The sequence below is a fragment of the Dipodomys spectabilis genome, unplaced genomic scaffold (assembly GCF_019054845.1).
Source record: "Dipodomys spectabilis isolate Male_0828 unplaced genomic scaffold, ASM1905484v1 ptg000034l, whole genome shotgun sequence".
Lineage (NCBI taxonomy): Eukaryota > Metazoa > Chordata > Mammalia > Rodentia > Heteromyidae > Dipodomys > Dipodomys spectabilis.
In genome coordinates this window covers 8,079,154-8,106,231 of record NW_024870711.1, presented here as the reverse complement: position 1 = coordinate 8,106,231, position 27,078 = coordinate 8,079,154, and the positions used below count along the sequence as shown (strand labels likewise).

The 27,078-nt window shown below is 47.7% G+C and overlaps 2 protein-coding genes across 10 annotated transcripts in view; one reads left to right on the top strand and one right to left on the bottom strand.

Annotated features, from left to right (window-relative positions):
* Ezh2 (enhancer of zeste 2 polycomb repressive complex 2 subunit) overlaps positions 1-9,282 on the top strand; it is a 64,556-nt gene extending 55,274 nt beyond the window's left edge. For 4 of the 6 annotated variants that reach the window (XM_042677228.1, XM_042677227.1, XM_042677230.1 and 1 more), the window contains exons 13-20: positions 674-714; positions 1,128-1,253; positions 2,339-2,517; positions 4,680-4,775; positions 5,400-5,481; positions 6,597-6,677; positions 6,796-6,880; positions 8,950-9,282. In XM_042677228.1, coding sequence (XP_042533162.1) covers positions 674-714; positions 1,128-1,253; positions 2,339-2,517; positions 4,680-4,775; positions 5,400-5,481; positions 6,597-6,677; positions 6,796-6,880; positions 8,950-9,010 — 751 coding nt within the window. In that variant the 3' untranslated portion in view covers positions 9,011-9,282. The remainder of the gene's footprint in view (positions 1-673; positions 715-1,127; positions 1,254-2,338; positions 2,518-4,679; positions 4,776-5,399; positions 5,482-6,596; positions 6,678-6,795; positions 6,881-8,949) is intronic. The other 2 variants (XM_042677232.1, XM_042677231.1) reach the window with 1 other exon arrangement.
* A 3,943-nt stretch (positions 9,283-13,225) lies between these two features.
* Cul1 (cullin 1) overlaps positions 13,226-27,078 on the bottom strand; it is a 76,549-nt gene continuing 62,696 nt past the window's right edge. For all 4 annotated transcript variants that reach the window (XM_042677156.1, XM_042677153.1, XM_042677155.1 and 1 more), the window contains 11 exons: positions 25,251-25,299; positions 24,807-24,938; positions 23,762-23,879; positions 22,391-22,467; positions 21,855-21,986; positions 17,865-17,957; positions 15,923-15,970; positions 15,762-15,844; positions 15,161-15,266; positions 14,731-14,844; positions 13,226-13,734 (listed from right to left, as the gene is read on the bottom strand). In XM_042677156.1, the coding sequence (XP_042533090.1) occupies positions 13,654-13,734; positions 14,731-14,844; positions 15,161-15,266; positions 15,762-15,844; positions 15,923-15,970; positions 17,865-17,957; positions 21,855-21,986; positions 22,391-22,467; positions 23,762-23,879; positions 24,807-24,938; positions 25,251-25,299 (1,033 nt within the window). In that variant the 3' untranslated portion in view covers positions 13,226-13,653. The remainder of the gene's footprint in view (positions 13,735-14,730; positions 14,845-15,160; positions 15,267-15,761; positions 15,845-15,922; positions 15,971-17,864; positions 17,958-21,854; positions 21,987-22,390; positions 22,468-23,761; positions 23,880-24,806; positions 24,939-25,250; positions 25,300-27,078) is intronic.

Genomic DNA, 27,078 nt, shown 5'->3' with positions numbered 1-27,078 from the left:
GGCTTTCGGGAATGCTCTTGCATTCTGATGTTCTTAAGGACCCTTTTCTAAGCACTTGTGGACGCTATTTTTTGCAGAGGCTTCTGTAAGTGATGATGTTTTTAGCCTGATGTGATTGGCAAATGTAGAGCCCCCCAAAATGGTGCCTGGGTTCCTAACCCAACCCACCTTTTTAAAACGAGAAGCAAATTTGGATGCATAAGGGAATAATTAGATTATGCTTCAGAAATTTTGTATAGGCTCATTTATTATGGTAGTTTACTAAATAATTTAGAGCTTTTGAGAAATTAGAAACTTTTCCCATAGGAATTTAGGCGTTAGTAGCTTCTTCTGAATTTTTGGTTGAAATGTTTCTGATGGCGTAGCGTGCTTACATGGTTAAGACTGGAAATTGACCAAGTATGAACATGCGTATAACCCACATCAGTACCTCATTTAGCTAGGCATACCCCTGCCAGGAGGCTCCTCAGCCCTGCCCAGGTGCTATGGACAGGCACAGGAAGTGGTTCCCCCATTGGGCTTTGCACTGTGGCCCAGCAGCATCAGTGAGCAGCTGTTCGAGTCACTGAGCTGATGGGGTAGCTTATTAGGACTCCTTGGTTAGGTTAATGCACAGGCAAGCCCAGTTAAGTAGCTTGGCTAGAAGGTGATGTGTTTTTCTCTGTTTTTGCAGGTTGTGGGCTGCCCACTGTAGAAAGATACAGCTGAAAAAGGGTGAGTAGCTTTCCATTTAACTTTGTGGTTGTAACAGTGTCTACTTCCTTCTCATGTTTTAGAATAGTAACTGGATTGGAGTTGGGATTTAATTGTTTCTATACAACAAACTAAATTTAATTGCCGAGTCTCCAGTCAGTTATCTTTTGGAAAAAAAAAGCTGATTGGATGGAGTGAGCCAGTGAGAAGCGCTTTGGAAATGGGCCAGAGATGTGAGGCCATGCTCTTGAGCTCTTGGGGGTGGGAGGTGATTTTTGCCATTTGTCCACGGAACATATGCAGCACTGTAAGTATGGTAGCAGAAACCCAGTAGGATGCTCCGAAGGCAGTGGGGAAGGATGTACTCTTGTTAACTGTGTGATCATTTCCCATCTCCCTGGATTCATTGGCTGCGTGCTGTTGTCTTTACTCAGACGGCTCCTCTAACCATGTTTACAACTATCAACCCTGTGACCATCCACGGCAGCCTTGTGACAGTTCGTGCCCTTGTGTGATAGCACAAAATTTTTGTGAAAAGTTTTGTCAATGTAGTTCAGAGTGTAAGTATTTGTTGCTTTGATGCAATTGCATGAGAACCGAATAGGCCTTTGGTTGGCAATTTAACATAGCAATTTACACCAAAGCGTAAAGACATGGCGTGTTCCTTGTCATTTACTTTAGGAAACCCATTTATTCTACACGTATTGATTGAGCCCCTAACTGCACTGTCTTAGTGTCCGGTCAGTCTCCTAGGTGTGTGTGTGTGTGTGTGTGTGTGTGTGTGTGTGTGCGTGCATGTGTGTGTGCATGCAAGTTAGTCAGAGTTGTAGTGAAGTACTTGATTTTTCTTTTTAAATTATTCTTTGATGACTTAAATTGAGTGATAGTATAGTGGGCATAGACTGTAAGGGGAAATCTAGAAGTAGCTGCACAAACATTTTGGGGCACTAGAGGTTGTCAGACTTAGGGTTTTAGTCTTCAGAATGAAGAAAAAGTAGCATAAGGGTAATGGATTTTTTTAGTCGTTTAAAGGCATTGCACAGAAAGCTTGCATTCTAAAGAGCAGGCTCCAACTTGCAGGGCTGTCAGACTGGTCAAGGACCATGGATGCTCTTTAGTTCAAAGTTGAATAAAATTCATATACTCCCCCCCCCCTTTTTTTTTTTGTTGCCAATATTGGGGCTTGAACTTCAGGCCTGGGTGCTGTCCTTTGGCCTTTTTTGCTCAAGGCTGGCCTTTTACCACTTGAGCCACACCTCCAGCCTTTTGGGGATCAGTTGGATATAAGAGTCTCATGGACTTTCCTTCCTGGGCTGGCTTCTAACTGGGATCTTTAGATCTCTGCCTCCTAAGCTGCTAGGATTGTAGGTGTGAGCTGCCGGTGCCTGGCTTCACTCAGCATTTAATAAATATGAACTTGGAAGCAAACACTCACCAGTCACCTTCCTTGGTCCTAACAGTTTTTGCATTTGCGGTTCTGTCCTTTCCTCATCTATACAGTGGAATGATAAGATGGTTGTGAAGGGGGAAATGAGTTCATCAGGTGCTGTGCACAGTACTTGCCGCTACCTTTATGCAAGTGTTTGCCTGGTGATGAGTGGGGGTGATGGTGATGGTGATGATGATGAACTTGTTATCTCTGAAGGTCAGAACCGCTTTCCCGGATGCCGGTGCAAAGCACAGTGCAATACCAAGCAGTGCCCGTGCTACCTGGCTGTCCGAGAGTGTGACCCTGACCTCTGCCTCACCTGTGGAGCAGCTGACCACTGGGACAGCAAAAACGTGTCCTGCAAGAACTGTAGTATTCAGCGGGGCTCCAAAAAGGTAAGCAGCCGGCACCGCGGGAAGGCTGTTTTGTCTTCTGATGTCACCCAGCTTTAGACCAGACCAGACCATTGGCTGGGGCAGCCGAAGTGAAGGTGCAGTTGATGAGGGAGAACACGACCACGTTTTCTTGAGGGTAACTATCATCTTTTGCATTTCCCAGGAAATGCCCCACTTGGTGGGAAGATAAACTAGGGCTTAGGAGTTATTTTCTAGTTGTTTAGTAATTTTAAATTTCTCTTTCAGTTAATGTAAGTTTTCATCACTTCAGTCCAAACAGATGCAGTCTGAACACAGTAGAGCTTTCTGTTCTCATCAAGTGGTATCTTTAGGTTCTTTTCTTTTCAGAGTGGAAGGTCAACTTTCCCATGCAAGATTTTGTAGACGTGTTTTTATCTAATAACCGTGAAAGGAGGTTGTCTGTGGTGGGGGGTGCCTGGGTGGCTGGGCCCTGGAGCGAAGGCAGGAGGAGGTCTCGTTTCCTGGTAGCCTGGCTACACTGTGACTCACAGCTCAGGCCGGCTGTATTACGAGATCCTCACATACAATCAATTAAAAGCTTGGACACCATACATCCAGGAGTTAGGAGTTTGAAATTTGAGAATAGCAGTGTAGGTGATTTAAAATGAAATAAACATTAAGCAGTTACTGAGCAAGAGAAACTTAAACAATCATCTTTTTAATCATAATAGCTGACACTTCTTAGCTACTTAATATTATATACTTAATAAACAGCCCTGAGTGGTGTGTGTATCCCTGTGAATTAGGATTATCATAAATTCCGTTTTATAAACAGGGAAACCCCAAGTCACAGGACTCACAAGTAAAGGAGCAGTTGGTGAGCTTTGGGCTCTCTGTGTTAACTACAGCGCCATCCTGTGTTCCTCCGTGGGGGTGCGGTGCCTGCACAGCTCAGGCGCTCCTGTCTGAGGTCACCCCGCTGTTCAGAGCCACTTGTGCCAGAAATCCTGTCCCATGCAAAACATTTAGTGTCTCTTGATTTCCTTCCCTGCGGCTCTGAACCCAACACCTGTGATCCTACCGGGGGCGTCTGGATTGGCTGTGCAGGGTGATTTTCGTTTTAGGTGCTTGCACCCGTTTGCTCTGGGTGGCTTACCCATCCATTTAGGCCCTCCAGAACGCCCTGGCCTGCTCAGTGTCCTGACGTGTACCAAGTCAGACTTGTCACTGTCGGACAGGCATTGTCTTCCCATGAAACCCACGGAAGAGGGTGATGTGGTTCGGGCTGACGTGCTCTTGGCTGACGTCTTTTACTTCTCAAAACAAACCTGGGTTACTAACTGGGTTCCACTTAATTAAGAATATTTAATTTTGTTTATGATCAGGAGAGTGTTTGGGAAGTTCACCTAATGGGAAAATATAGGATGGACCAGAATAGGTATAGTTCAGGAGCTTGGTTGATCTTGGAGCCTTTTTCATGGTCACAGGAAGATTCTGGATGCAAACAGTAATGGGCCATGAAGAAGCATTAGCACATGGAGGAATTAACTGAGCACTTGGCAGCAATGGTGGCGTGGGGTGGGATTCTTTGCTGAAAGTGGAGCATGGGACTGCTGAGGTGAGAGCCGTCATTGTGGTTGCCGTGGTTCCATGGGGAGTGCTAGGAGAGAAAGACTCCACGAGAAAGCAAGCCACCATGCCAAGACGCAGACCCCTCCGCTCCCCCAGTACACCCCCATCAGGGCAGCGCAGCGGGGCAGGTTGGGGTAAGATCCACCCTTTAGCCACCCACTTTAACGGGGTCCCCGTCTACTTTTTGTAACCTCCCAACAATGCCGTCAGTGAGTTCTCATGCCTCCTCCAGCAGTACACAAGGCTTTTGGGGACACTTGATGATCCAGACGAACAAAGTGGAAGCTGGGAGGGGGTGTAACTCCGCAGCAGTCCCTGAGTATCCCACTGCTGTCGTTTTAGGGGGCCCATAACAGCAAAGGCTGGGGTTCCCTCCGTATTTCCGTCTGAATTTGTGAAACACGTTGTTTTGGTAGTTTGCAGCCAGCCCTGCGCAGTTGCTCTTGTGCAGATTGGCTCTACCTGTGCCTGGCCTGCTGCTCCTGAGCTCGGGTTTCATTGGGTGCAGGGTATTAGTCGCCAGTTTGCGCTCCTCCTCCTCTGATATGCAGCTGTGCTTCGTTCTCTAGCACTTACTGCTGGCACCATCTGATGTGGCAGGCTGGGGGATTTTTATCAAAGATCCTGTGCAGAAAAATGAATTCATCTCAGAATACTGTGGAGAGGTAAGGCAACACTCAGGATTAGAGGGGTATTATTTATAATAGCTGTGTGTTGGGATGATTTCATTGGAGAAGTCATTGGGTTTGATTAGAATGAATCCTCATCAGATGTGAGGAGTGTTGGCCTGGATTTATTCTGCTTGTGGATCTGGTTTGCTTGGTAACTGGATTGCTTTAGTTTTCACCATGGGGACTTAAGCTTTCATCCCCTGGGGACTAAGGTGGGCAGGGATGACAGAGCTCTGCTCTGTTGAGACTGTTCCGCTTAATCCACAGCCTCGCTGACAGTGACCTGCGGACGTTAGGGTCATGAAATTCTCCTGTTTCTAGCTGTCGGGTTAGGGGCCATACTGGAGAGCTAGCTTCAGTTGGACTCAAACTACAGTTTGCATTTTTCTAGCCAAGATACTTTCGGTGGTCATTTTCTCTAAGCTTGTTATTTGAGATAGAGAAATCTCCACCTTAGAGGCTTTAAAATACCTTTGAGGCGTGCAGACCAGTGGAGCCGAGGAGTTGGCTTTGTTGAGGATTCTCAGGAAGGACCAAAATTCTCTAGAAGGGCTCTTATTTGTTCTCACAGGCTTGATCCCTCACTCCAAGACATTGTCTTCCTGTGTTTCTTTTTAGATTATTTCTCAAGATGAAGCAGACAGAAGAGGGAAAGTCTATGATAAGTACATGTGCAGCTTTCTGTTCAACTTAAACAATGGTATGTGTTTTTGAGCCTGCAGGCACTTTATTCTGAGTTGGCTTGAGAACCTTCCACAGACAGAGGATTAAGAATAGAGGCCAACGATTGGCCCGAGGAGGCTGGCTACAGCAGCAGTCCTGCTGCTCCTCACTGCCTGTCATAGCATCAGAGCTGAGTGGCTTGTGGGCGGGGCGCGGAGTGGCTGGCTTCCTCATGGAACAGAGGGACAGGTGCTGGACGCAGCGTCGTGGAGGCTGCCACACTGCGAGGGGACACGCACATTCTTCGGTGCCCCGCTGCATTCTTGACTCATCTTCCTGAGAACTTGGGGGTCTTGGAAGCATCGCTTCCTCATCCTCGTCCTTGAGAACCTCTGATCTAGAAGGAGAATGAGGGCCGTCTCTGCCAGCACCTTCCAGATCCGCCAGGATGCCGGCTGCGTGAAGTAGAAGTGTACTGAAAATAGGACGGCGTTAGAAATTGAGTGGGACTAGGGAGTGAGCTTTCTGGCAGAGCTGCTGTTTTTTAAGTGTGAAATGCCAGTTCTTCTTTTCGAGGTTGGGGGCGGGGAGTCCTGTGGCTTGAACTCAGTCCCTGAGCTTTTTCTTTTTTTCTCCCTCAAGGCTGGTGCTCTACCATTTGAGCCACAGCTCCACTTCTAGCTTGGAGATAAAAGTCTCCTGGACTTTCCTGCCCAGGCTGGCTTTGAACCATGATCCTCAGATTTCAGCCTCCTGAGTAGCTAGAATGACAGGTGCCAGTTCTTGATATTGGAGAGAAATTATTATTTTTTTTAAGCCATGACTACATGCTTTTTTTTTTTAAGCCATGATTTTCTCAGCTACACACAGACACACGCTCTCTCTCTCTCTCTCCCTCCTTCCCTCTGTTCCTCCCTCCCCCCCTCCATAAGTGATAGCAGTTAAAATATCCATTGTTAATCATTAAGGATTAATTTTGACCTAGAACAACAGCATTTTTTTCCAAATGTCATTTCATGTTGAATGATTTGCTTTTGAAGTCAAGCCTTGAAGAACTGTGATTGGTTCTGTTTCCAGAATCCTGTGTTTAATGATCTAAAACTGCAGGTCCTCACTGGATTGTACTTGTTTTATTTTCTTTTTTCTCTTTAGATTTTGTGGTGGATGCAACTCGCAAGGGTAACAAAATTCGTTTTGCCAATCATTCAGTAAATCCTAACTGCTATGCAAAAGGTAGGTCCTCCGGAAGTCAGCATGAGTAGCGGGAGGGACGCTCCCTCACGGCGCGCGCTGGGGGATGTCAGTGCTTGCCATGCCCCTTGCCCTCTGACCCCATGTGTCCTTCTTCTAGTGATGATGGTCAATGGCGATCACAGGATAGGAATCTTTGCCAAGAGAGCTATCCAGACTGGTGAAGAGCTGTTTTTTGATTACAGGTTGGTAAAGAACATTTCCAGTATGATCTGAGGGCTTTCCTTCCTGCATGGTGAGATGTAGGCCAACGCCACTTTCCTTTCATTCAGTCTTGTACTGATCTGTTGTCGTTCGACACTGCTGGCCAGCAGTGTTGGCTGCAGCATTTGCTAGGGGAGTGGCTATGCTGTCCTCTTAATGTAGCTACTCATTGTGTTTGCATACAGTGGTGCTTTCTGTTTGCTTGTGGTCATGGAGATTGCACTTAGGATCTTGAAATTCAAGAGGCAAGCACTCTCCCACCTGAACCTCAGCCCCAAGAAATGCTGTTCTCCGGCGGCCCCCGCCCCTTTTGGTCTGTTGTGGGTCTTAAACTCTAGGCCTGGATGCTAGTTCAAGGCGAGTGCTTTACCACTTGAGCCACAGTACCACTTTTGGTTTTCTGGTAGTTCGTTGGAGTTAAGAGTCTCATGGACTTCGCTGCCCGGGCTGGCTTTGAACCATGATTCTCAGATCTCAGCTTCCTGAGTAGCTAGGATTACAGGCATGAATCACCAGTGCCCGATTTAAAAAAAAGACAGGTACAGAATACATTTCTTTTTGGACACTGGCACCCCTTCCCTCACCTTCTCCCAGTTTTAATGTTAAAAAACGAAACCTGTGCAGCAAGCCCTGTGTCTTGCCCTGCCATTGGCAGCTGGTGTGACCCTGGACCTTTTTACATCATGTCAAAGATGTCACTAGGTTTGGTGCCTTTTCAAAGGGAAAACATCACTACTGTATTTATATAGATTGTTTTGAGAACACCATACTATACTTTGACAGCATTGTTGTCAGTACGTTTATATCTTTTTAAATTATTAGAGTACTTATACACATCACTGTATTTTTTGGCATGTCTGTAAGGCATGTGTAGTGTGTGGTAGTTTGTATGTATTTCTTACGGTGCTCTGGATTGAACGTAGGCCCTGCCTGTGCTAAGCTTGTGCTCTGTAGTGCCCTTGGCCCAATGCATCATTAGTGGTTGCATGTGTGCACGTGCATGTGTGCTGGTCCTGGGGCTTGAACTCAGAATACTGTCCCTGAGCTTCTTTTGTTCAGGGCTGACACTCTATCACTTGAGCCACAGCTACACTTCTAGCTTTTATTGGAGATAAAGAGTCAGGAAATTTCCTGCCTGGGCTGGCTTTGAACTGTGGTCCTCAGATCTCAGGCTTTTGAGTAGCTAGGATTATAGGCGTGAGCTACTGGTGCCTAGCCATCATTTAGTATTTTAAAAGTCAAGCACTGTTGGCAACTGTCCACTTGGTTGTGCTGTGGTTCTTTTGGGGAGAAAGAGCTACTGGGGTGCTGGAGACACAAAGCCACGGACAGCGCTGAACTGAGGGCCGGCATCTACCTTGCAGTTTAACCTTACCGTACGTTGATTTATTTACATGCTGTCAAATACAGATGATTGAATTGGTGATATCTGTAGCTGAGGCGGCATCCTTCGCGGAAACGTCTCTTGAGAGCTGAGTTATTGCGGACTAGGGCCCACTAGGGCCCACGTTCCCCTGCTGCAGTGTTGGAGGGGACGGATGGAAACGCCGGGCTCCCGGCGGCCTCCTGGGAAGTCCTTTACCTCAGGCTCCCTCCTCAGGGGAGGCAGCAGGAGGTCCAGGGTCCGAGGCAGCTCCATCTGCCCTCTCCATTGGAGGAGATGGAGGTTCCTGAGGCCAGGACCCTCAGGTGCCTTCTCTGGCTGGTTTGTGCGCCCTGGGCTGTGTTCTGGCTTGTGGCCTGGCACCTGGTCTTCCTCCCAGCGCAGCGCATGTGAGCACAGAGGCGTGGGGAGGGCTGGGCAGGGAGACGCTTCCAGCGGCTTCCAGCCTGGATTTGTTCAGTTCAGAGCCAGGCATCTCCTCATCTGGAAGGTGAGCACGGGCGCGGATGCCTGCCTTGCCTGCTACATCTGGGCCTGTGTGGGTGTCGTCGTACAGTTGGGGAAGGGCTTTTAAAAAGACATTTTAATGCTCCACTAAGTTGGGCAGGCTTGGTGTGCTAACTTCCCTGTGCATTGGATGCATGCTCCTTCCTTGTTCTGTTTCAGATACAGCCAGGCCGATGCCCTGAAGTACGTGGGCATTGAACGAGAAATGGAAATCCCTTGACATCTGCTACCTCCCCCCTCCTCCCGGAAACAGCTGCCTTAGCTTCAGGAACCTCCAGTACTGTGGGCGCACCGCACCGCACCGCAGGAAGAGAGCGTGCAGTGTGAAAGTCGGAATCTGCAAAGTACTGTAACAATAATTTATAGTAATGAATTTAAAAATCAACTTTTTATTGCCTTCTCACCAGCTGCAAAGTGTTTTGTACCAGTGAATTTTTGCAATAATGCAGTATGGTACATTTTTCAACTTTGAATAAAGAATACTTGAATTTCTCCTTGTCTGGCGTCCACTACCACAGGCTCATTGAATGACAGTAGAAAAAGACAGACCCTCTTTCATGGGAAGACACTCCAAGACTTAATTCCTTGGGGTATTTGGTTTTCTTTCAAAGTGTGGCATCAATAGGCAGGGTCAATTTGCCTAATTTATAAAAGGTCTTTTCCTATGTTAGGTCTAAATCTGTAACATAAAACATACAATTAATATTAGTATCGCCTGGCACTATGTAGAAGGCGTGGGAGCCAGGACAGGCTGTGCTTGCATCGGTTTATTCTAGAGAAAGTTGTTTAACTTCCATATGAAAAGTGATAGAATTGAAGTAGGTGATTTCTAATGCCCTGTCTAGCTCGAAACTCTACTGGTCTAGATTTAATTCTCAGGAATACAGCAGTGTAACTAGGAATTCCTCACCTACTTAGAGAAGATGAACGGGCCCTGGCTTGGTGGCGCACACCTGTATTCTCACACTGTTAACACATGGGAGGATTGTGAGTTTAAAGCCAGCCTGGACCACATAACACGTGTGCACACATGCACACACGTGCGCACGCGCATACACTCACACTTCAGAGGTTGCTCCTGCCCGGGTCACGTAGAACCGAGGCTCTAATTCAGTTTCTCCCTCAATTTGGGCACTGCCGCTTCTCCGTCTGTCTGTCCTTCCAGTCCTCACCAGGCAGTTGTCGACTGTCAGGGTGCTGGAATGTGTGCCAAGCACGCGAGTGGAATTGCAATGAGGTTAAAGGCTGGCAGCATCCCGCTGGTGGGGGCTGCTCTGCTCGAGCCTCCGGCCTGTGAGATACGCAAGATACGGGCATGAAGTACACTGGGGACAACATTTGCCCTCCAGTCTCGGGCCGTAATTCCAAGAGAAGCACTGGGGTTACTACACTCGGTCCAGGCCCTTGCTGGGATACTTGCCCCAGGACGTTGGGGTTTTACTAAAGGGGTCAAAGAAAAGTGAAGGCAGCACTTTCAGTTCAGTGCAGCTGCACCTTCACTGGTGCAGTTCAGTAGTAACAGGGCAGGCTGGAGAGGCATCGGGAGCATGATGGCTGGAGGCCGCGGTGGGGCACAGCAGAGCTGGGCTACAATGTGGCCGGATGTCATGCGACTGCTCAGACGTACGAGCAAGGTGATCACTCCAGACATTGGGGACTAGCATGGCTGGCAGCCCCTTGCTTCGCCCCAGTGACATCTTTCAAAACTGGCTGCTCCCATCATGCATCTGACTCAGCACAGAAAGGACAAGGGGAGAGCAGAGCTTATTCTGGGAAAACCTCACCCGCTCCTGGAGCTGCCTCCCCCTCTCCCACCTCTCCCCCCAGCTCACAAGCAACCCACCACGTCTGTCCCAGTGTTCCCACAATCCTGGGGATGCAGTCCGTGTGTTTTTGCTCTGAAATCGACTTCCTTCCAATTCTGTGCTTTCATCTCCCAATTCTAAAAACACTGGGCAGAGGTTACAATCTGCTAAAATCTCTCTAGGCGACGTCTCAAAATGCGAAACTGTATTTGCGGTGTTGTAAACTGTGTTGTTTCACAAGTAGGAAGGGCTGAGAATTGGGGGCGTGGGGTGGGTTTCCAATAGCTGATGTTCTCTGCAGGACAGACACTTCTCTAGGGACTGCACTGCCTGCAGCAGGCCCCTACCCTGCAGCAGCTACACAAGGTGAGTTACCCACGTGGGCCTCAGTGTAACTCTGGAACTGCATTCTTTTGGCCTACATTTCAAGGCCGCTCACGTGTGGCTAGGATAAAAGATCTTGGGTGGTCTTGACCGAATGGGGGCAAGAGCAGGTGTGGCGTGTGAAGGTGATGTGGCATCAGTTCTTACCTGGCCCATCTGCAGTTCTTGGCTTCCGGCTGAGCCTGTGCAGCGCTTACCCAAGGACCTACTGGGCCCTGGAGCAATTGCAAGCCTCCACGATGGGCTTTTCTATTTCTGGACTCAGAGGTTTGAAAGCGGGTCCGATGGTAGCAGCTAGCCCTGCGGAAATGCAGAGAATTTAAAGGTGACCAGCCTGTGTGGCCCACGGAAGTCACTGAATGTTTGGGGGGGGTGGGGAAGAAGGGCACTCAACTCACCTTAAGACTAATGAGGAGATTCATTCCAGCCAGGGTCAAAGAAGAGATCTGCAGCTTACCTACCCAGGCAGTAAGACGCAGCCTAAAGTCAGCCCATACACCCTCAACGCTGCAGCAAGAGACTTGGTCTCAAGGGCTGGTCCCCAGGAGACTTAATCCTCTAAGCCCCTTACACTTCAAGAAAAATCCAATTACCACTCTTACCCAAGAGATGAGCAGTCTATTTAAAAGTATTTCTGCTGGTGGGTGGTGGCTCACACTGTAATCCTAACTACTCTGGAGGCCTGCTGGATCTGAGAAATTAGTGGTTCAAAGCCAGCATGGGGAAGAACAGTTTGTGAGACTCCATTTCCAAAGTTTTTTTAAAAAGTTACTTCCTAATTGCACTTTATGGCTTGTCTGAGAATAGCTGCATTGACTCTGGCAACAGAACCATTGTGTGTGTGTGCGCGCGTGTGTGCGTGCATGTGTGCGTGTGTGTGTGTGCGCGCGTGTGCGTGCATGTATGTGTGTGTGCACGCACACGCGCTAGTATAGCCCTTGTTTAGCTTCCTTGCTCACGGCTGATGCGGTACCACTGGAGCCACACCTGCAGTTTGGCATTTTTGCTGGTTAGTCGAGTCCCTTGGACTTTTGTCCTGGCTGGCTTTGAACCACCATCCTCAGATCTCAGCTAGGATCTCTTGCAAGGATTACACGTGTGAGCCGCCAGCACCCAGATACATGGTGTTTCTTTTTAGTATCACTTATCCCAGGGACAGAAAAATGAACTGTTAGGAAAAGTTGTGTCACTTCCTGTTTGTACATTAATGGGGCAGAGTTCAAATCTTGTCTGTGACCCCCCTGGGGCCTCAGTGTTTGGCTTTGGTAGTTTGCTATTAAGGAACCTGGGAGACATCTTGAGCTTAGAGAAGGAAGCAATCAAGCTGCCTGGCTGAGAAAATTCCCACCCCGCCCCATTGTCTTGCCTTTTGGCCAGGAAATGATTGCAAGGGGGGTGGGGCTCGGCTTCAGATGACAGTAACTCCAAAGATCAGGAACAACAGGCCCTGCTGTGACGTGTGGACCAGCAGCGTGGAGTGCTGGGATCCCCGCGTGTGTGTGCAACACGACCCCCTGGCCTGGGGCCTCCTTCCAGGGAGACACATCGAGCAGCCAAGAACAGGGTTGGACTTACCAGTAGGTGCCTGGCACCTGACAGCACTGGGGTAGGGAAGGCCACCTGTCCTCTCCACTGATGCTGCTCCTCAGTGTGGGCTCCTGACAGCCAGCGGGGGTGCAGCCTCACCAAGGCTTCAGCCGACTCCTCGGACTCGCGGTGTAGGTAGTGCAGGCTGTGCAGACTCTACATTCCAGCTCCTTCACCACCCGGCCTCTGCTTCCGCTGTTAAAGGGGCCCGGCTATCCCTGGGGCAGATCCTCAGCCGGGGAGCTCACTAGAGGAAACTCTCCAGACAGAACTTGCTTGTGGTCACGGCTCAAGGCTGTTTTCCCTGTCTGAGTGTTATAAAAGAAACATGAAGGGTTGGTGTGGCGGAACACACCTGTATCCAGCGCTGGCGAGGCCAGTGAGCTTGAGGCCAGCCTGGGCTATACAGCAATACTGTCATCAAAACAGAAAATAAAAACAAACCAAAGTTAATCCAAAAATGAAAAAAAAAGGAAGCAAGGAAGGAGTAAAAAAGGAAGAAGGTGAGACTCAGGGTTTAAGGGGCCTCGAAACATTAACTTTTAAATAAAAACGCAGCTCGTTTTTAGCTATAGGAAGACGCTGGGAATAGAAAGTTGCACAATCGTTAAATCTTTTATTTACATATAGAAATTAGCAAAACTCAAAACAAAACCAAATGCAACTTGTACAGAAATCCTTTAATTTTCTTTATTTTCACACATTAAAAAATGAAACACACTATACAAATGGGTTTTCAGAGCAGATCACAGCGGGTCCGTTCAGCTGGCGCAAGGCGCTGCTCTGTGGCAGCTGGAACCAGGCGGCCAGGGTATTGATTTAAAAGCAGACGCATGCAGCCCTCAGCATGGAAGTCACTTCCCCTCGGTTCTTAAATTAGGTTAAATGGCGTTGGTGTTGTATTTACAGACTTGAAATGTATCAGTCCTGAGCAGTTCTGCTGAAAGTCTGAGACCAGCTGATGGGAGTCCGGGACTCAGTTTATCAAGGGAGGTCCACATGGCGGCAGGCTGGCTGCTATGAACTCTGTTGCTCTCCTCTCCACTGGAACTAATTTCTGTGGGTCCCACAGACCCTTCTAGAAGTGTTAAGCCAAGTAACTGTAGGTGTCCTTTTCACCATCAACTCGCTCCAAATATTCTTTCTCAATGAGAATGTCGATGCATTTCTGGGCATTAGGTTGGAGAAGGAAAGGGGAGGGGAGGGAAGAAAAAACATCCATGAGAACAGAAGGTCACATCACCACTGCAGCCCTCTGCTCTCAGCAGGGGGCCAATGTACCCCATTTCTGCTTCCCTGGAGTTTTGCTGACCATGTAAATGCTGCTTTCTCAATTGGAGGACACTTTTTTTTGGGGGGGGGGAGTCTTGGGGCTTGAACTCAGGGCCTGGGCACCATCCCTGTGCTGCTTTTGCTCAAGGCTAGCACTCTACCACTTGAGCCACAGCGCCACTTCGAGCTTTCTCTGTGTATGCAGTACTGAGGAATGGAACCCAGGGCTTCATGCATGCTAGGCAAGCACTCTACCACTAAGCTACCTTCCTAGCCCCTTGCTTTCTCAAATGGAGTCCCTTCAAATGTTCCCCAGCAGGCACCCTAGAACAGGGCTCAGGGGCCCCCGCCCTGGCACATTAGCAGCAGGTAGGTAAAGAAGACTAGCATGTTCAGAACACAGACTACCTCTGAGATGCAAACAACCTTGCCACTGCTATACACTGCAGTCTGGACACCATGCCCATCACAGCGCAGAACCAGTTCTTAGCAGGCCCAGGAGAGAGTTTTTTACAAGCTGTATGAAGCATGCCAAAAAACATGCCACAGAGGCAGCTGTGTGGTCGCAAGTGAGGGTGGCAGCTGCTGGGACCTCTGATTGGAGGGGAGGAGAGGCAGGGCGAGGAGGGGTGGGAAGGATGCGGTGACCCCATACATAGCCTTTGGCGCTGGCCACCCGTGCATGTTTATGAAAATCAATACTTTGGATTTGTGCACCTCTCTACAGAGACGTCAGTCCAAGTGACAAGCACATTTTCCTTTGTAGAAACCTATTACATAAGAAACCTATCATATCATCTATTAAATAAGCCAATTTCCTTCATGAATAGCAGCGGGCCAGCTTTTCTCTTCTAACATGAGAACTCAACACTAGTGCCGCAAGCTTTCTTACCTTGATCACGGGGACCCGAGGCTTGAACCTGGAGGACAGCTGCGTGAGGACTTCGCCCAGGAGCTGCTGGTGTTTTAGGACCTTCCTCATCTTCATGATTCTCACGATGGCCGCCTAGAGACCAATGAAGAGCGTGCAGTTTACAGGTGAGCACTCGAAGGCAGGGTGACAAGGCCTCAAAGGGTATCATGTGGGCAGCAGGAAGGGGACGGGAGCTAACTCTACTTACCGATGTTTCAAGTCTAATGCCACAAACCCCCTCCCCTGACCTTTCAACCTGCCACACCCACTTGCTCCTCCAGGGACCAGCGTCCTGGCTCCCGGCCAGGCCAGCCCCCCACCCCCCCATGGCCCCGGACGCTCCCGGCCAGCCCCCCCCGCCCCATGGCCTGTCCAGGTGGCTGCTCGCACAACACAGATGTCCAGTCACCTGAATCAGGAGCTTGCGGTCTTCCTCAATGTTCTTGTGCGTGGTTTCCTGTTCCTGCTTCTGTTCAGTTTTCATTGGCACATTGATGTTAACCCTTAATTTCTTACTGTCAAGAAAATGGAGGAAACAAGTCACTGTGACTTTGAAAGGCAGGCAGGCAGGCAGGCAAGCTAGCAGGCTGCCTCCTCCCCATGTTGTGAAGGGCCTGGCCCCGCTGGACAGGAGCGGGAGGTGTCGTGCATTTCTTCCAACCTCCCCCCAGGCCCTGAGCTCCGTCCCAGGGGCTGCCTGCCTTGACGGGCGTGACCGGAGCAGCACTGGCAGCACACGAGATCCTGCTCCTTAACTCCCAGGGTTTGTCATGTGTAAGAAAACCAAGACACTTGGATATAAAGGCCCAAAGTCTTGAAGGGAACCATTTAAGAATTCCTGGTTCTTAAATAAAGAGCAAACCAAAACACAAGCATCAAATGAAGAAGCATCTAGAACCACCAAGTAGCCTACCCAGCCCTGCATGCAGCTTACAGTGCCCTTTGGTTTGTGCCCAGGGTGTCAGGGCAAGTCAATGGTCTAGGCCCATCTGTTTATTAATTTTTCTTACTTTTTATAACCAAGAAATAGCTTTATTAAGGTATCTGGCTTCAATTCCACTTCATCAACATTTGCATTTTCATCTTCTAAGACCTGGAAGGAAATCACTGTTATTAGATAAGTCACAGGCAGTCTTTCTTCTGGCTTAGCGTACAAAGTGCACGAACATACCAGTAACTTGGACTTCAATAAGATCTGTAGGACTTGTGCCAAAATGTCCTGCAGTGGAAAGAAAGAGAGAGCGTTAGAGGAATGGCGCCTCCTCTCTGCAGCTTTCCACGTGCCACAGTCCTGCCCCTGCCCCTCCCCAAACACACCAGCATGTGCTCTAAGGACAGAGCTGCTTCCATTCCTCCCTTCAACCCTTTCTGGCCTTTACCACCCACACATAAAAATCAGCTCTACCGCTGGGCTGCGTGTAAGCACATTCATGTCCTGGGGAGCATCAGCAGGACTGAAAATAGAGCTCTGCTCATGAGCCTGTTGGGCTCAGAGGCAGGGGCTGGTGCTCGGGTGACTTGTTGGTGGCGGGGTCTGATCATTTCTGGAGCTATTAGCCTCAGGGGCACTTCCTCAGCAAGGACGGGCAGAGGTCCAGTCTCTGACCCAGAGATTGAGTGCTCATCTAGTGGAGGACACGCAATGAGCAGGCAGGGTGCTGGCTCTAGCTGCTGCTGACTTCCCCTACTAGGAGTAGCTCTGAGGCATGGAGGAGAGCATGGCGTCCTATGCGAAACCCAAGCAGACACTGGAATGGCAGGCTTAGAAAGGCAAGAATTCATTACACAAGCATACCACCCGCCTGACCTGTACACAAGCGGCTACCTCACAAGCACTCAGCCCTGTACACAGAGGACACACACAAGCACACTCAGCCCTGTACACAAGTGGGCATTAGTCAAAAGCATCGTGAGCCTGCACCATAGGTCCAACGTGTGGAACCTTCCCCAAAAGTCTGGAAGCAACCTAAGCCTCCCAGCAAAGCCAAGCCTTTTATCATTCTGGTTCGAGAGAAGGGGAATCAGGAAAACACCTGTCTATTCCAAGGGGAAAAATCATCTGGTTATTAGAAATTGAAGATTTATTTGGGAGTAACATGAAAAAATACCATAAAATAAAGGATTTTCCTAACTCACAATTCCCAACTTTGTTCTATTTCAAAATCGCGTTATCTATTCTGGTTCCCTTATACTGGCAAATAAATTCAGAACTGGCTTGTTCATTTCTATAAAAAAGTCAGCTTGACACTTTCTTGAATCCTATAACCTCGACACCGATGGCATCAAGAAAATATTTACAATTTTTTAATATACAACCATATCATCTGTAAATGCAAAGTTTCAGATTTAAAACTTCTGGATTACGGATGTTCAAAGGGTGAGGCCTATGCAAATACTCCCGAATTTCAAAATTCGCCAAATTAGAAATACTGCAACTATTTCTGGTCCCAATCATCTCATTTTTTTTTTTTTTTTTTTGTTGGTCGTGGGGCTTGAACTCTGGGCCTAGGCGTTGTCCCTCAGCTCTTCAGCTCAAGGCGAGCGCTCTACCACTTGAGCTACAGCGCCACTTCCGGTTTTCTGGTGGTTTATTGGAGATAGGAGTCTCACAGTCTCTCCTGCCCGGGCTGGCTTTGAACCGCGATCCTCAGATCTCAGCCTCCTGAGTAGCTAGGATTACAGGCGTGAGCCACCAGGCCCGGCCCAATCATCTCAAAGAGAGGAATCCAACCCATAACTTGCTCTCAGGTTTCACAGTTATATTGATAAGATGTGTTGGTCTTTTGTTTGCTCCTTTTTATTAGCTTCCATTAGTGTTACAGGAAGGACTTTATGATTTCATTTGCATGTTTGCAGTGTATTCCAATCAATCCCCCCTTCCTCCATCACGCCTGGCTCTCAGTTACTGTCTCCTTTTGATCTTGTTTCAGGGTCAGGGTATGTTTTTGCCCCCAGCCCAGTGAGCCAGCTCTGCGGGTTATACACTATGCTAAGTTTTCTCCAGAACGGAACAAACTCATGTTCATGGTGCAAACAGCCACACCTCTGATACAATGTCCACAAGAACAAGGGAATGGCAGCTGGCTAGAGAGAGAGTGTGAAATGATGAGTACCATTTTGATCTGCGTGCTGTCGGTGAGCTGCTGCACGGTGTAGGCGTCCTCCGTGTTGTACTGAAGCAGGATCGCCATCTGGAACGTGGACGCCTGGGAGGCCCCGCAGAGAAGAGAAGAAACATTCACACATGAGGAGGCGCCACAGTGTGCATAGCTTAAGTTTATGAATCAAATGCTTCTAACAGAGGCAAAAAATAAAGAACACAAAGTTAAGGTTCTCTTAAGAGAACACAAAGTTACTGAAGTGAAAGACCTGAATGCAGAATTTTAATATATACCAACTTTAGTCCTTCATTATGAATACGTAAAGTAAGGTAAAAAACAAGAAAAGGGGTCCAGGATCGTGGTTGAGGCCAGCCCAGCAAAAGGCTCACAAGATGCCCGCGGGCATGGTGGCGCGAGCCGACTTGGGAGACTGAGATGAAGAGAATCTCAGTTCCAGGCCAGTACTGGGGGAAAGGGGAGTGGCCAGGGGAGCAGGGTTCAAATAATGGAAGGGCACCAGGGAAGCCCAAGCCTGTCTGGCATGAAGTGAAATCCTACTTCAAAAAGATCAATGCAGCCAGATGCTGGTGGCTCGTGCCTGGAATCCTAGCTACTCAGGAGGTAAGATCTGAGGATCTTGGTTTGAGTCTCTGAGACTCTTATCTCCAATAAACTACCAAGTGGTAGAGTGCTAGCCTTGAGCAAAAAAGCTCAGGGACAGAGTCCAGGCTCTGAGTTTGTCTCAGGACAGGTGCACTCACGCACACACGTATGCACACAAATGGTGGAGGCATGGCTCAAGTGATAGAGGGGGAACTCGCAGTGCTATCCCAACTAGCATGCAAAAAAGGTGTCTGAGACTCCATCTCCACCTATAAGCTAGGGGCCGTGATGTCTCCAGCCATGTCAGCTACTTGTAAAGCAGAGGTGGTAGGATTGTGAGCTCAGGCTGGTTTGAACAAGTATAAGACCCTAACTGTAAAAGCAAACTAAAGGAAAAAGGGAGGGAGGCAAGGCTCCATCAAGTACAAACTACATATAGCCATTTAAAGAAAAGAGGTGGATGCCAGTGGTTCACGCCTCTATCCCTAGCTACTCAGGAGGCTGAGACCTGAGGATTGTGGTTAAGAACCAGTCCAGGCACACAAATTCTCAAGACAACTCTTATTTCTGCTCAACTAGCAAAAAGCTAGATATGGAGGCATGGCTCAAATGGTAGAGTGCCATCCAAGAGAGGAAAAAGCTGAGTGAGAGTGTGAGGCCAAGTTTAAGGCACTAAAAAGCAAAGACAGAAAAGAGAGAAATGGTGTACGGCAACCATGATGGCCACTTCTCACTAACATATGTAGCAGGCAGTGCAGGCTGGCTCTGTCACTTGGTTTGCTCACTGGGCTTCCCTACTTTCTTCTCTTAAAGACTCACCACCACAAGTAATGAGCCAGCACTTGCCTAGGCAAGACTGTGAAGAAATAGTGAAGATACAGTCACCCAGGATGCCTGTTTTAGAGTATATCACATGGCAGACTGAAGGATGCTAGCAGAATACGGAGGGGGAAAAAGCAAGACTCTGTAAAAAGGCTTTTGAAGTCGATTCCCAAGATGGCGAATAGGGTGCCCGTGAAGAAAGGTCACTACGATCTATCTTCCCAACAGCAGTGACCAAAACAAACTCTGTATATCTGCCACAGTGCAAACTGTAGTGCTTAAAATGCATGCCTTTTATAGTATGAAAATAAAATCAATGACGGCCAGGTGTCCATGGCTCATACCTGCCAGCCTAGCTACTCCAAAGGCTGAGATCTGAGGATCACAGTTTAAAGCCAGCCAGGGGAGGAAAGTCTGTGAGATACTTATCTCCAATTAACCACAGAAAAGGTGAAAGTGGAGATGTGGCTCATGTCTGTAACCCTAGCTACTCAGGAGGCTGAGATCTGAGGATCGCGGTTCAAAGCCAGCCCGGGCAGGAGAGACTGTGAGACTCTTATCTCCAATAAACCACCAGAAAACCAGAAGTGGCGCTGTGGCTCAAGTGGTAGCGTACTCACCTTGAGCTGGAGAGCTAAGGAACAGTGCCCAGGCCCAGAGTTCAAGTCCCATGACCGACCAAAAACAACAACAACAACCAAAAATCCTCAGACACAGTACCTAGGACCTGAGTTCAAATCCCAGGACTGGTACAGACACACACACACACACACACACACACACACACACACACACACACACACACAAAGAAAACAAAGCAAAAAAAACCCCTCTGCTGTCATTTTGTGTGTGTGAGTCATGAGACTTGAACTCTGGGTCTGGGCTCTTTAGTTCAAGAATAGAGCTCTACCACTTGAGCCACAGTGCCATTTCTGGTTTTCTGGTAGTTAATTTAAGAGTCTCATGAACTCTGCTGCCCAGGCTGGCTTTGAACCTCAATCCTCAGATCTCAGCCTCCTGAGTAGTTAGGATTACAGGTAGTGAGCCACTGGTGCCTGGCCTGCTGTCAAAATTTTTGAAGAATCGAATCCAAAACAACTTGGTGCAAAGTGCCTTCCTTGCTCTTGTCTTAATCCCACCAGCAGGAACAAGCCCCCACTTCCAGCATTTCACACAGTGCCAGGAGTGGCTGGCACAGCAGGCAGCGGACAGGCCCTGTGTTAAGCTCTTTCTTGAGCAGAAAAAGGAACAGATGCATTGGGTATGACAGACTACACACAAGGATTCTTCTATGTGAATTTGTAAAACAAACTCGTTGTCTAATCTTGAGACATTCTTGTTGAAAAAGATCTCTGGACCCTGTTCCTGTACCTTAACTGCTTTAATGACTCAAAGTCTCAATGAATGGGCATTCTGAGCGTGCTGAACCCAGCCTGAAGTCTCTTAACACCCAAAGAGTTACAATAGACTACAAGTTTACCCATGAGCCCTTGCAAACACTGAATACATTACACGGTTATTTGTCAAGTCCGCTAGGTACAAACTTGAGGTGGAAAGAATCTGGATTTTTTTGTGTGCCTACTAGGGCTTGACCTCAGGATCTCAAGCTCTCACTCGGCTTTCTTTGCTCACAGTTGGTACTCTATCGTTTAAGCCACACCTCCAGCCCAGTATTTTGCTGGTTAATTGAACTTTTCTGCCTGGGTTGTCTCTGAGCTCTTCCAGGTCTCAGCCACTAGTAGCTAGGATTGCATCACAGGTGTGAGCTGCCGACACCTGGCGAAGCTGGGCTGGTTAAAGACAAAAGAGCTCAGTTGAAACTTTGGCTTTACCATACATGAACTAAGACGAGGTTGCGTGGATTAAACAGAACTCATTTTTCTCATCCACAAACTGAAAACACCATGAGTACTGCCACAATTATCATCTAGTACTTACAACTGTAAGAACAAGGAATTCTTATTAATGTGAAATGCTGTCAAAGAAAAAAAGGATGGTAGAGCTGAGTAGATGCAGTGCCAGCCTTTTAAGCCTACCTCCTGGCAAGACCCATGCGAACACTTACTAAGAACATTATTCTGCTAATTCTCACCTCACCGCTGAGCTTTAATATGCCCATTTGATGGAGAGGACTGAGGCTCAGAGTTATCAAGTAACTACCTCGTCCCCTCAGCCAGCAGAATTAGACTCAGCTCATCTGACTTCATTAAAAGAAGCTTTTTTTTGGTGCTGGTCCTGAGGCTTGAAATCAGGCCTGGGAACTGTTACTGAGCTTTTTTGCTGAAGACTAGTGCTCTACCACTTGAGCTACAGCACCACTTCCAGCTTTTTGGGAATTCATTGGAGACAAGAGTCTCACAGACTTTCTAGCTTGGGCTGGCTTCAAACTATGAACCTCAGAGCTCAGCTTACTGAGTAGCTAGGGTAACAGGGTGAGCCACTGGCACAGTATGACTGTATTGCACCAAAAGCTTGAACTCTACATTCTGGTACACGAGTAACTTGATTATTTCTATAATGTGTCTTATGTTCATTTAGAATTACTTTTTCCTTTCCAAAAAGAAAAGGTTATCTTACCTGCAAAGTGTATCTGTTTTTGAAGCAGTTTGTTACCAATTCTCCTTTAGATAACTGATACAACCATGTCAATTTTCTGCCACTGTGCCGGCTGGCATAGAAAGCTGTGAATCGCTGGTAACTGCGCTCCAACTGCACAAAAGGACAGGGTTATGTGGACTCCATCAGCCCTCACGTTCCATGCCCAGCCGTGCTAATAAAGCGCCTTGCCCTAGGTTTACAGTACAAAGTGAAGTGTCTTTCCTGAGCAATGGGGTGAATGGAGACAGGGCTCTACTCCGGGCCCAGCAGAGGCCATTAAGCGCTCAATAGAGAACAAATTAGGTTCTTTTTAAAGAGTAAATGGACATGCTCTGCTGACTGGGACAGAAATGACCACCTTCAGTTGTCTAACCAGTCTGCTCCGCCATCACCCTCCAGGGCTAAATGCTGCCCTGTCTGCTCAGCATAGAGGCCAGCGCCCTGCAGGAAGGCTTCTGCAGAAGCCACGGCTATGACCACGAATGGACAGGCTGCCCGTTCCTTCCCAGCCTTACCTCGGATGGCAAGGCGAATGTGCAAGATTGTTGAAAGGGCCATGACCCGGAACTCAGAACTTGAATACTGAAATCCACTGGGAGGTCGGCGAAGGTGTTGGGAGAAAATTCCAGAACATATTTAATTAGTCTTAGAAACTGAAAAATTCTGTCATTCCAGTGACATGCAGAGAAGTGTTCTTTATTAAAAGAAAATACATGAAATTAAAAATCCTGCTTGAATAGAAAAGGAAGAATTGAGCACAGTTTTAACTCCTTCAGTTAAAGGGCAAGCCGTGTACGTGGAGGGCATTGCCCGTCACGCAGAGTCTGAGGATGGCCGGAGCCACGGGGAGAACTCCCGGGTCAAACCAAGGCATAGCACAATGGCTCCCAACACAAGGACCCGCAAAGCTCACAAGTGCAGCGTGTGGACTCTACTATTATGAGGAGATACACAGGGCCAGAAGCACGGCTCGAGAACGCTTGCACTAAACCCCAGCACCCTCCCCACAAAAAAAGCACACCCTGACATAGCCATTCATAACCTAGGAATTAAAACAATCATTTCATCTTAGCAGATGGCTGCAAAGTTCAGTGGCAAAGCAGTGAAGCTCAACAAGGAGATAGCATTTTGGATTCAGGAGAGGAAAACTTTGTTTTTCATATAAAAGACAAAATTTCATCACATGATGATGGCATAAACTTGCCACCCCACGACTGCAGCCTATCTTAAAATACTAGTCCTGTCACCTCTCTGCAGAGAGCATCACTCAAGCCACATTCAGCTTTAGGTTTGTGTCTACACAGCTCAAAGAGTTTCTAATAATAATAAAAATAAAAAGCCTGTGCCAGTAGCTCATGCCTATAATCCTAGCTACTCAAGAGGCTGAGATCCATGGACTGTGGTTGGAAGCCAGCCCAGGCAGGGAAATTTGTGAGACTATTACTGCAATTAACCACCAAAAAGCTGTAGCTCAAGTGGTAGAGCACTAGTCTTCAGCAAAGAAAGCTTAGTGACAGCGCCCAGGCCCTGATTTCAAGCCCTGGCACCAGCACAAACACAAAAAGGACCAAAATCCAGAATGGACCCAAACTAAGGATCAAAAGAAGGTAAGGCAAAATAAGCCGCGCATGTGCTGTCCATGTGGGATGATCATGAGAAGTCTGAACTTGGGACCCAGATGCAAGTGACCTGCTGGCCTCTGGCTCCCAACCACACGAGCCCTCATTCTGGCAACACACCCCTTGGAAGTCAGGAAGGGCGGGGCACTGGGGAGGCACTTCCTGCTGCTTGACAGACCATTGACCTTCCACACTTCATGTTCTATCGTTTCTCTCATTTGCTGCGAGGAACCCCTGCGGAAGTAGCCACAGACCCTCGATACTCACAGTCAAGTGGTTCAGAATTTGTTAGGTGCTTTTTGAACTGTTCATTCAAATCTTTGCTTACACCAATGTCTTGAAACATTCGTTGAAGTTTGGAGGTATACTCAAAACCACAAGCTTGCTGAAATAAATCCAGAGAACACTTACTAATTTTACAGCATATTCATGTTTACAAGGAATCTTAAAGAAGTCACGTTATAGCACATATGCTTAATTGTGTGGTATTAAATAAAGTTATTTTTATGCTATACACATGTATTGATTAAAATCAACATTAATGAAAATAATTAACATCTGAACAGCTAAATCTCCTAACACAATAATCACGATTCAAGCACCTCAGGAGCAAGGCATTCTATTACTGTGGTAGAATACTAACAAGTAATTCGTCTTATCCCAAGACTATAGACTGAACTCCTCGGCCTGTCCAGGTGGGTCCTGGAGAGGTCAGGAGGGTGGGGCACAGACTGAATGGGCTTCAGAGGAGACAGAAGAGAGCTCTACTAGCACTCTGTGCCAGCGACAAAGCTCACCAGCAACCCCAGGAGCCACACTGATTTTGGACTTCTGGGAGACTCAGTCTGTTGTCTGAGCCACCCAGCCCATGTTATTTTGTTTTGACAGTTTGAGCTGACTAAGATACGCACTGTGTCTAGGTCAAAGTGGAATATGCTCTGAGGCATATATGACAATACCAAAACACACGGACGGACAAAGGAGGCAGAACAAAGGAGAGCAGCAAAGGAACACCAGGGCCTCTGCTCCACCCACAGGAAACAAACCCAGAGCAAAGCAACTGCTAGTCCACTCACAGGGACTAGAGCTATGTCCCAGGTATGTCCACAGCAGGACTGGGCACAACAGAATGGCCCAAAGAGGGGTTGGCCAAGGTAGAAGGCACTGGCGGCCCCACAGGAGACCTGCTCAGTGTGGCAGGTTTCCAGCACGGGGGCAGCAGAACACGTGCTGTACAACTCCTCTGCCACGGACAACCCAGGGAAACCAACAACCACATTCACAAGGCCTGCGGGTGGAAGCAGAAGCTCACCTTCAGCTTGGAGATCATGCTCGCCTCAGCATCGTCACTCGCACTGTTCTGGTGCACAAGTCTCTTGGCCAGCATCTTTGCATAGAACTTCTGGAACACATCCTTGTCCTCTATATACTTGAACACGACCATCTGGAAAGTCAAGAAAACACAGGAGTGAAACACACACCTGGCGCCAAGGCATGCCTAGTTTGGGCGGGGTCTGTGTGCCATTGCATATGATGGCACAAATCCTGCCCCAAAGGATTTATAGTACATACGTCTATCCATCCCTCAAGCCACAGTAAGCTGGATTAATGAGGGTAGTACTAATGCAACTTAGGGAATAAATGACAGATTCAACATTGAGACTACTTCCCACTTCAGACGCCCTGGCTAAGCAGCCTCGTAAGTGTGTGTGGCACGAGCAGCTATGAAACACGTGCGCAGTCGGGGGCACCTTACCACTTGATTGAGCGTGTCTTCTAATTCTGCCTCTTCTGGGTTCTTGGAACTGAAATTTAAAGATACTATTTTAAAACAAATGAGTAGATCGTTATACAAGCACCACATGGTCAAAATGCCACACTGGAGTGTGGTTCCAAGCGTTCAAATGATCGATTCTCCTTGGATCAGGCCATGGGGAAGGAAGGGTGACTCCTTACCATGGCAATTTAGCAATCTTACACTGTCATGAAAGAATACACTATGAGACACTCGTGAACATGTCCAAGGTGATAACTAGGAGTTTGACTCCAACAGCAGAGGACCTGCCTGGAAAACACCAGGTCCTAAGTCCAAACTCTCCCCAGCTGGAGGGAGGGGAGGGGGCGATAAGAGGGAGGGAAAGAGGAGGGAGGAGGGAAGAGGGGAGAGGGAGAGAGATCCAAGGTGAAAACCAATGAAGATATTTTAAAATCTTCATGAATTATGGATGACATTTTCCTTTAAGATAACCCATTTAAACATTAGCAAATAATCTTAATTTCCCAACTCCTTTGTAGAGCTCATTATAATCAAGTTTGGGTAGCAGATATACTCTAGTCTGACCATTGAAGTGTGTTCTTTCTGAGCCACAGACCAGTATGATGACTGGACAAAGCCTCATCACAGGACCGACAAAAGAGTGGAAAGCACGGGGAGCTGGGAGGAAGCAAGGTTGGGTTTCTGTATACAGTGTGTAAAAGTTCCTGTCTTAACTCCTTCTGAGAAGAGGGCCACACTATTCTACCTACTGCACACAGCGATCCCAAACTGGGTGGTGGTGTTAAAATGGAAATGTGCTCTAAAAAAAACAAAAAACAACAAAAAAAAAACCACCTGCTGTTTTACAAGGAAGAAAAAATAAGCAGACGCATAGTTTCATTTTATGTGTTTGTCACGGTGCTACGGCTTGGACTCAAGACCTCATGCTTTTGCGTGGCTTTCTTGCTCATGCCGTGTGCTACCACTTGAGCCCCCTCTCTAGTCTGATATTTTGCTAGTTAACTGGAGATGGAGTCCGATGCACTTTTCTGTCCAGGTTGGCTTCAATCTCATGATCCTCCAGGCCCTAACCTCCTGACTAGCTACTGCTCCTGGCCATAGTTTCCTTTTAATGGCCTAATAATGAAAAGATTTAAGCCATGACTGAAGTGCCACCTTCTGTTTGTTCTTTGTGTGTGTGCTTGCACACCCATTGGTCCTGGGGGCTGGAATTCAGGGCTTGGAAGCTGTTCTTGAGCTTTTTGCTCAAGACTAGCACTCTACCACTTTGAGCCACAGCTCCACTTCCAGCTTTTTAGTGGTTAAAGAGATAAGAATTTCATGGATTTTCCTGGCTGGGCTGGCTTTTTGAACCACAATCCTTAGCCTCCTGATCTTAGCCTCTTGAATAGCTAGGATCATAGGCCACCAGTGCCCAGCTTGGATGATTGTCCTTTAACAACTCATTTATTCAGTCTATGGACAAATAGTAATCAAAGGTGAATTAAGGGTAAGTCAATTTTGTAAGGATGTGGCTAGAAGAGTCTTTTATAAACAAAACCCCTTAATTCCTATCAAATGAATGAGCTACTAAACAAGGTCTGAAGAGGCATTTCAAGCTTGAGAACAGCTCAGAGAATCCATTTCTGTTTTTTACTAGCAGGCTAGCAGCAGCTCTCTCAGTGCTCACTGACTCTATTTACCAACATATGCCTGCCAAAGAATACTTGGGAAGCCTCTTCTCAGCAGCTTTAGCTGCTACATCAGACTTGATTAGGACCATCCATGAAAAGGCAATGGGTAAAAAGTATTGTTAAATCAACTGAAG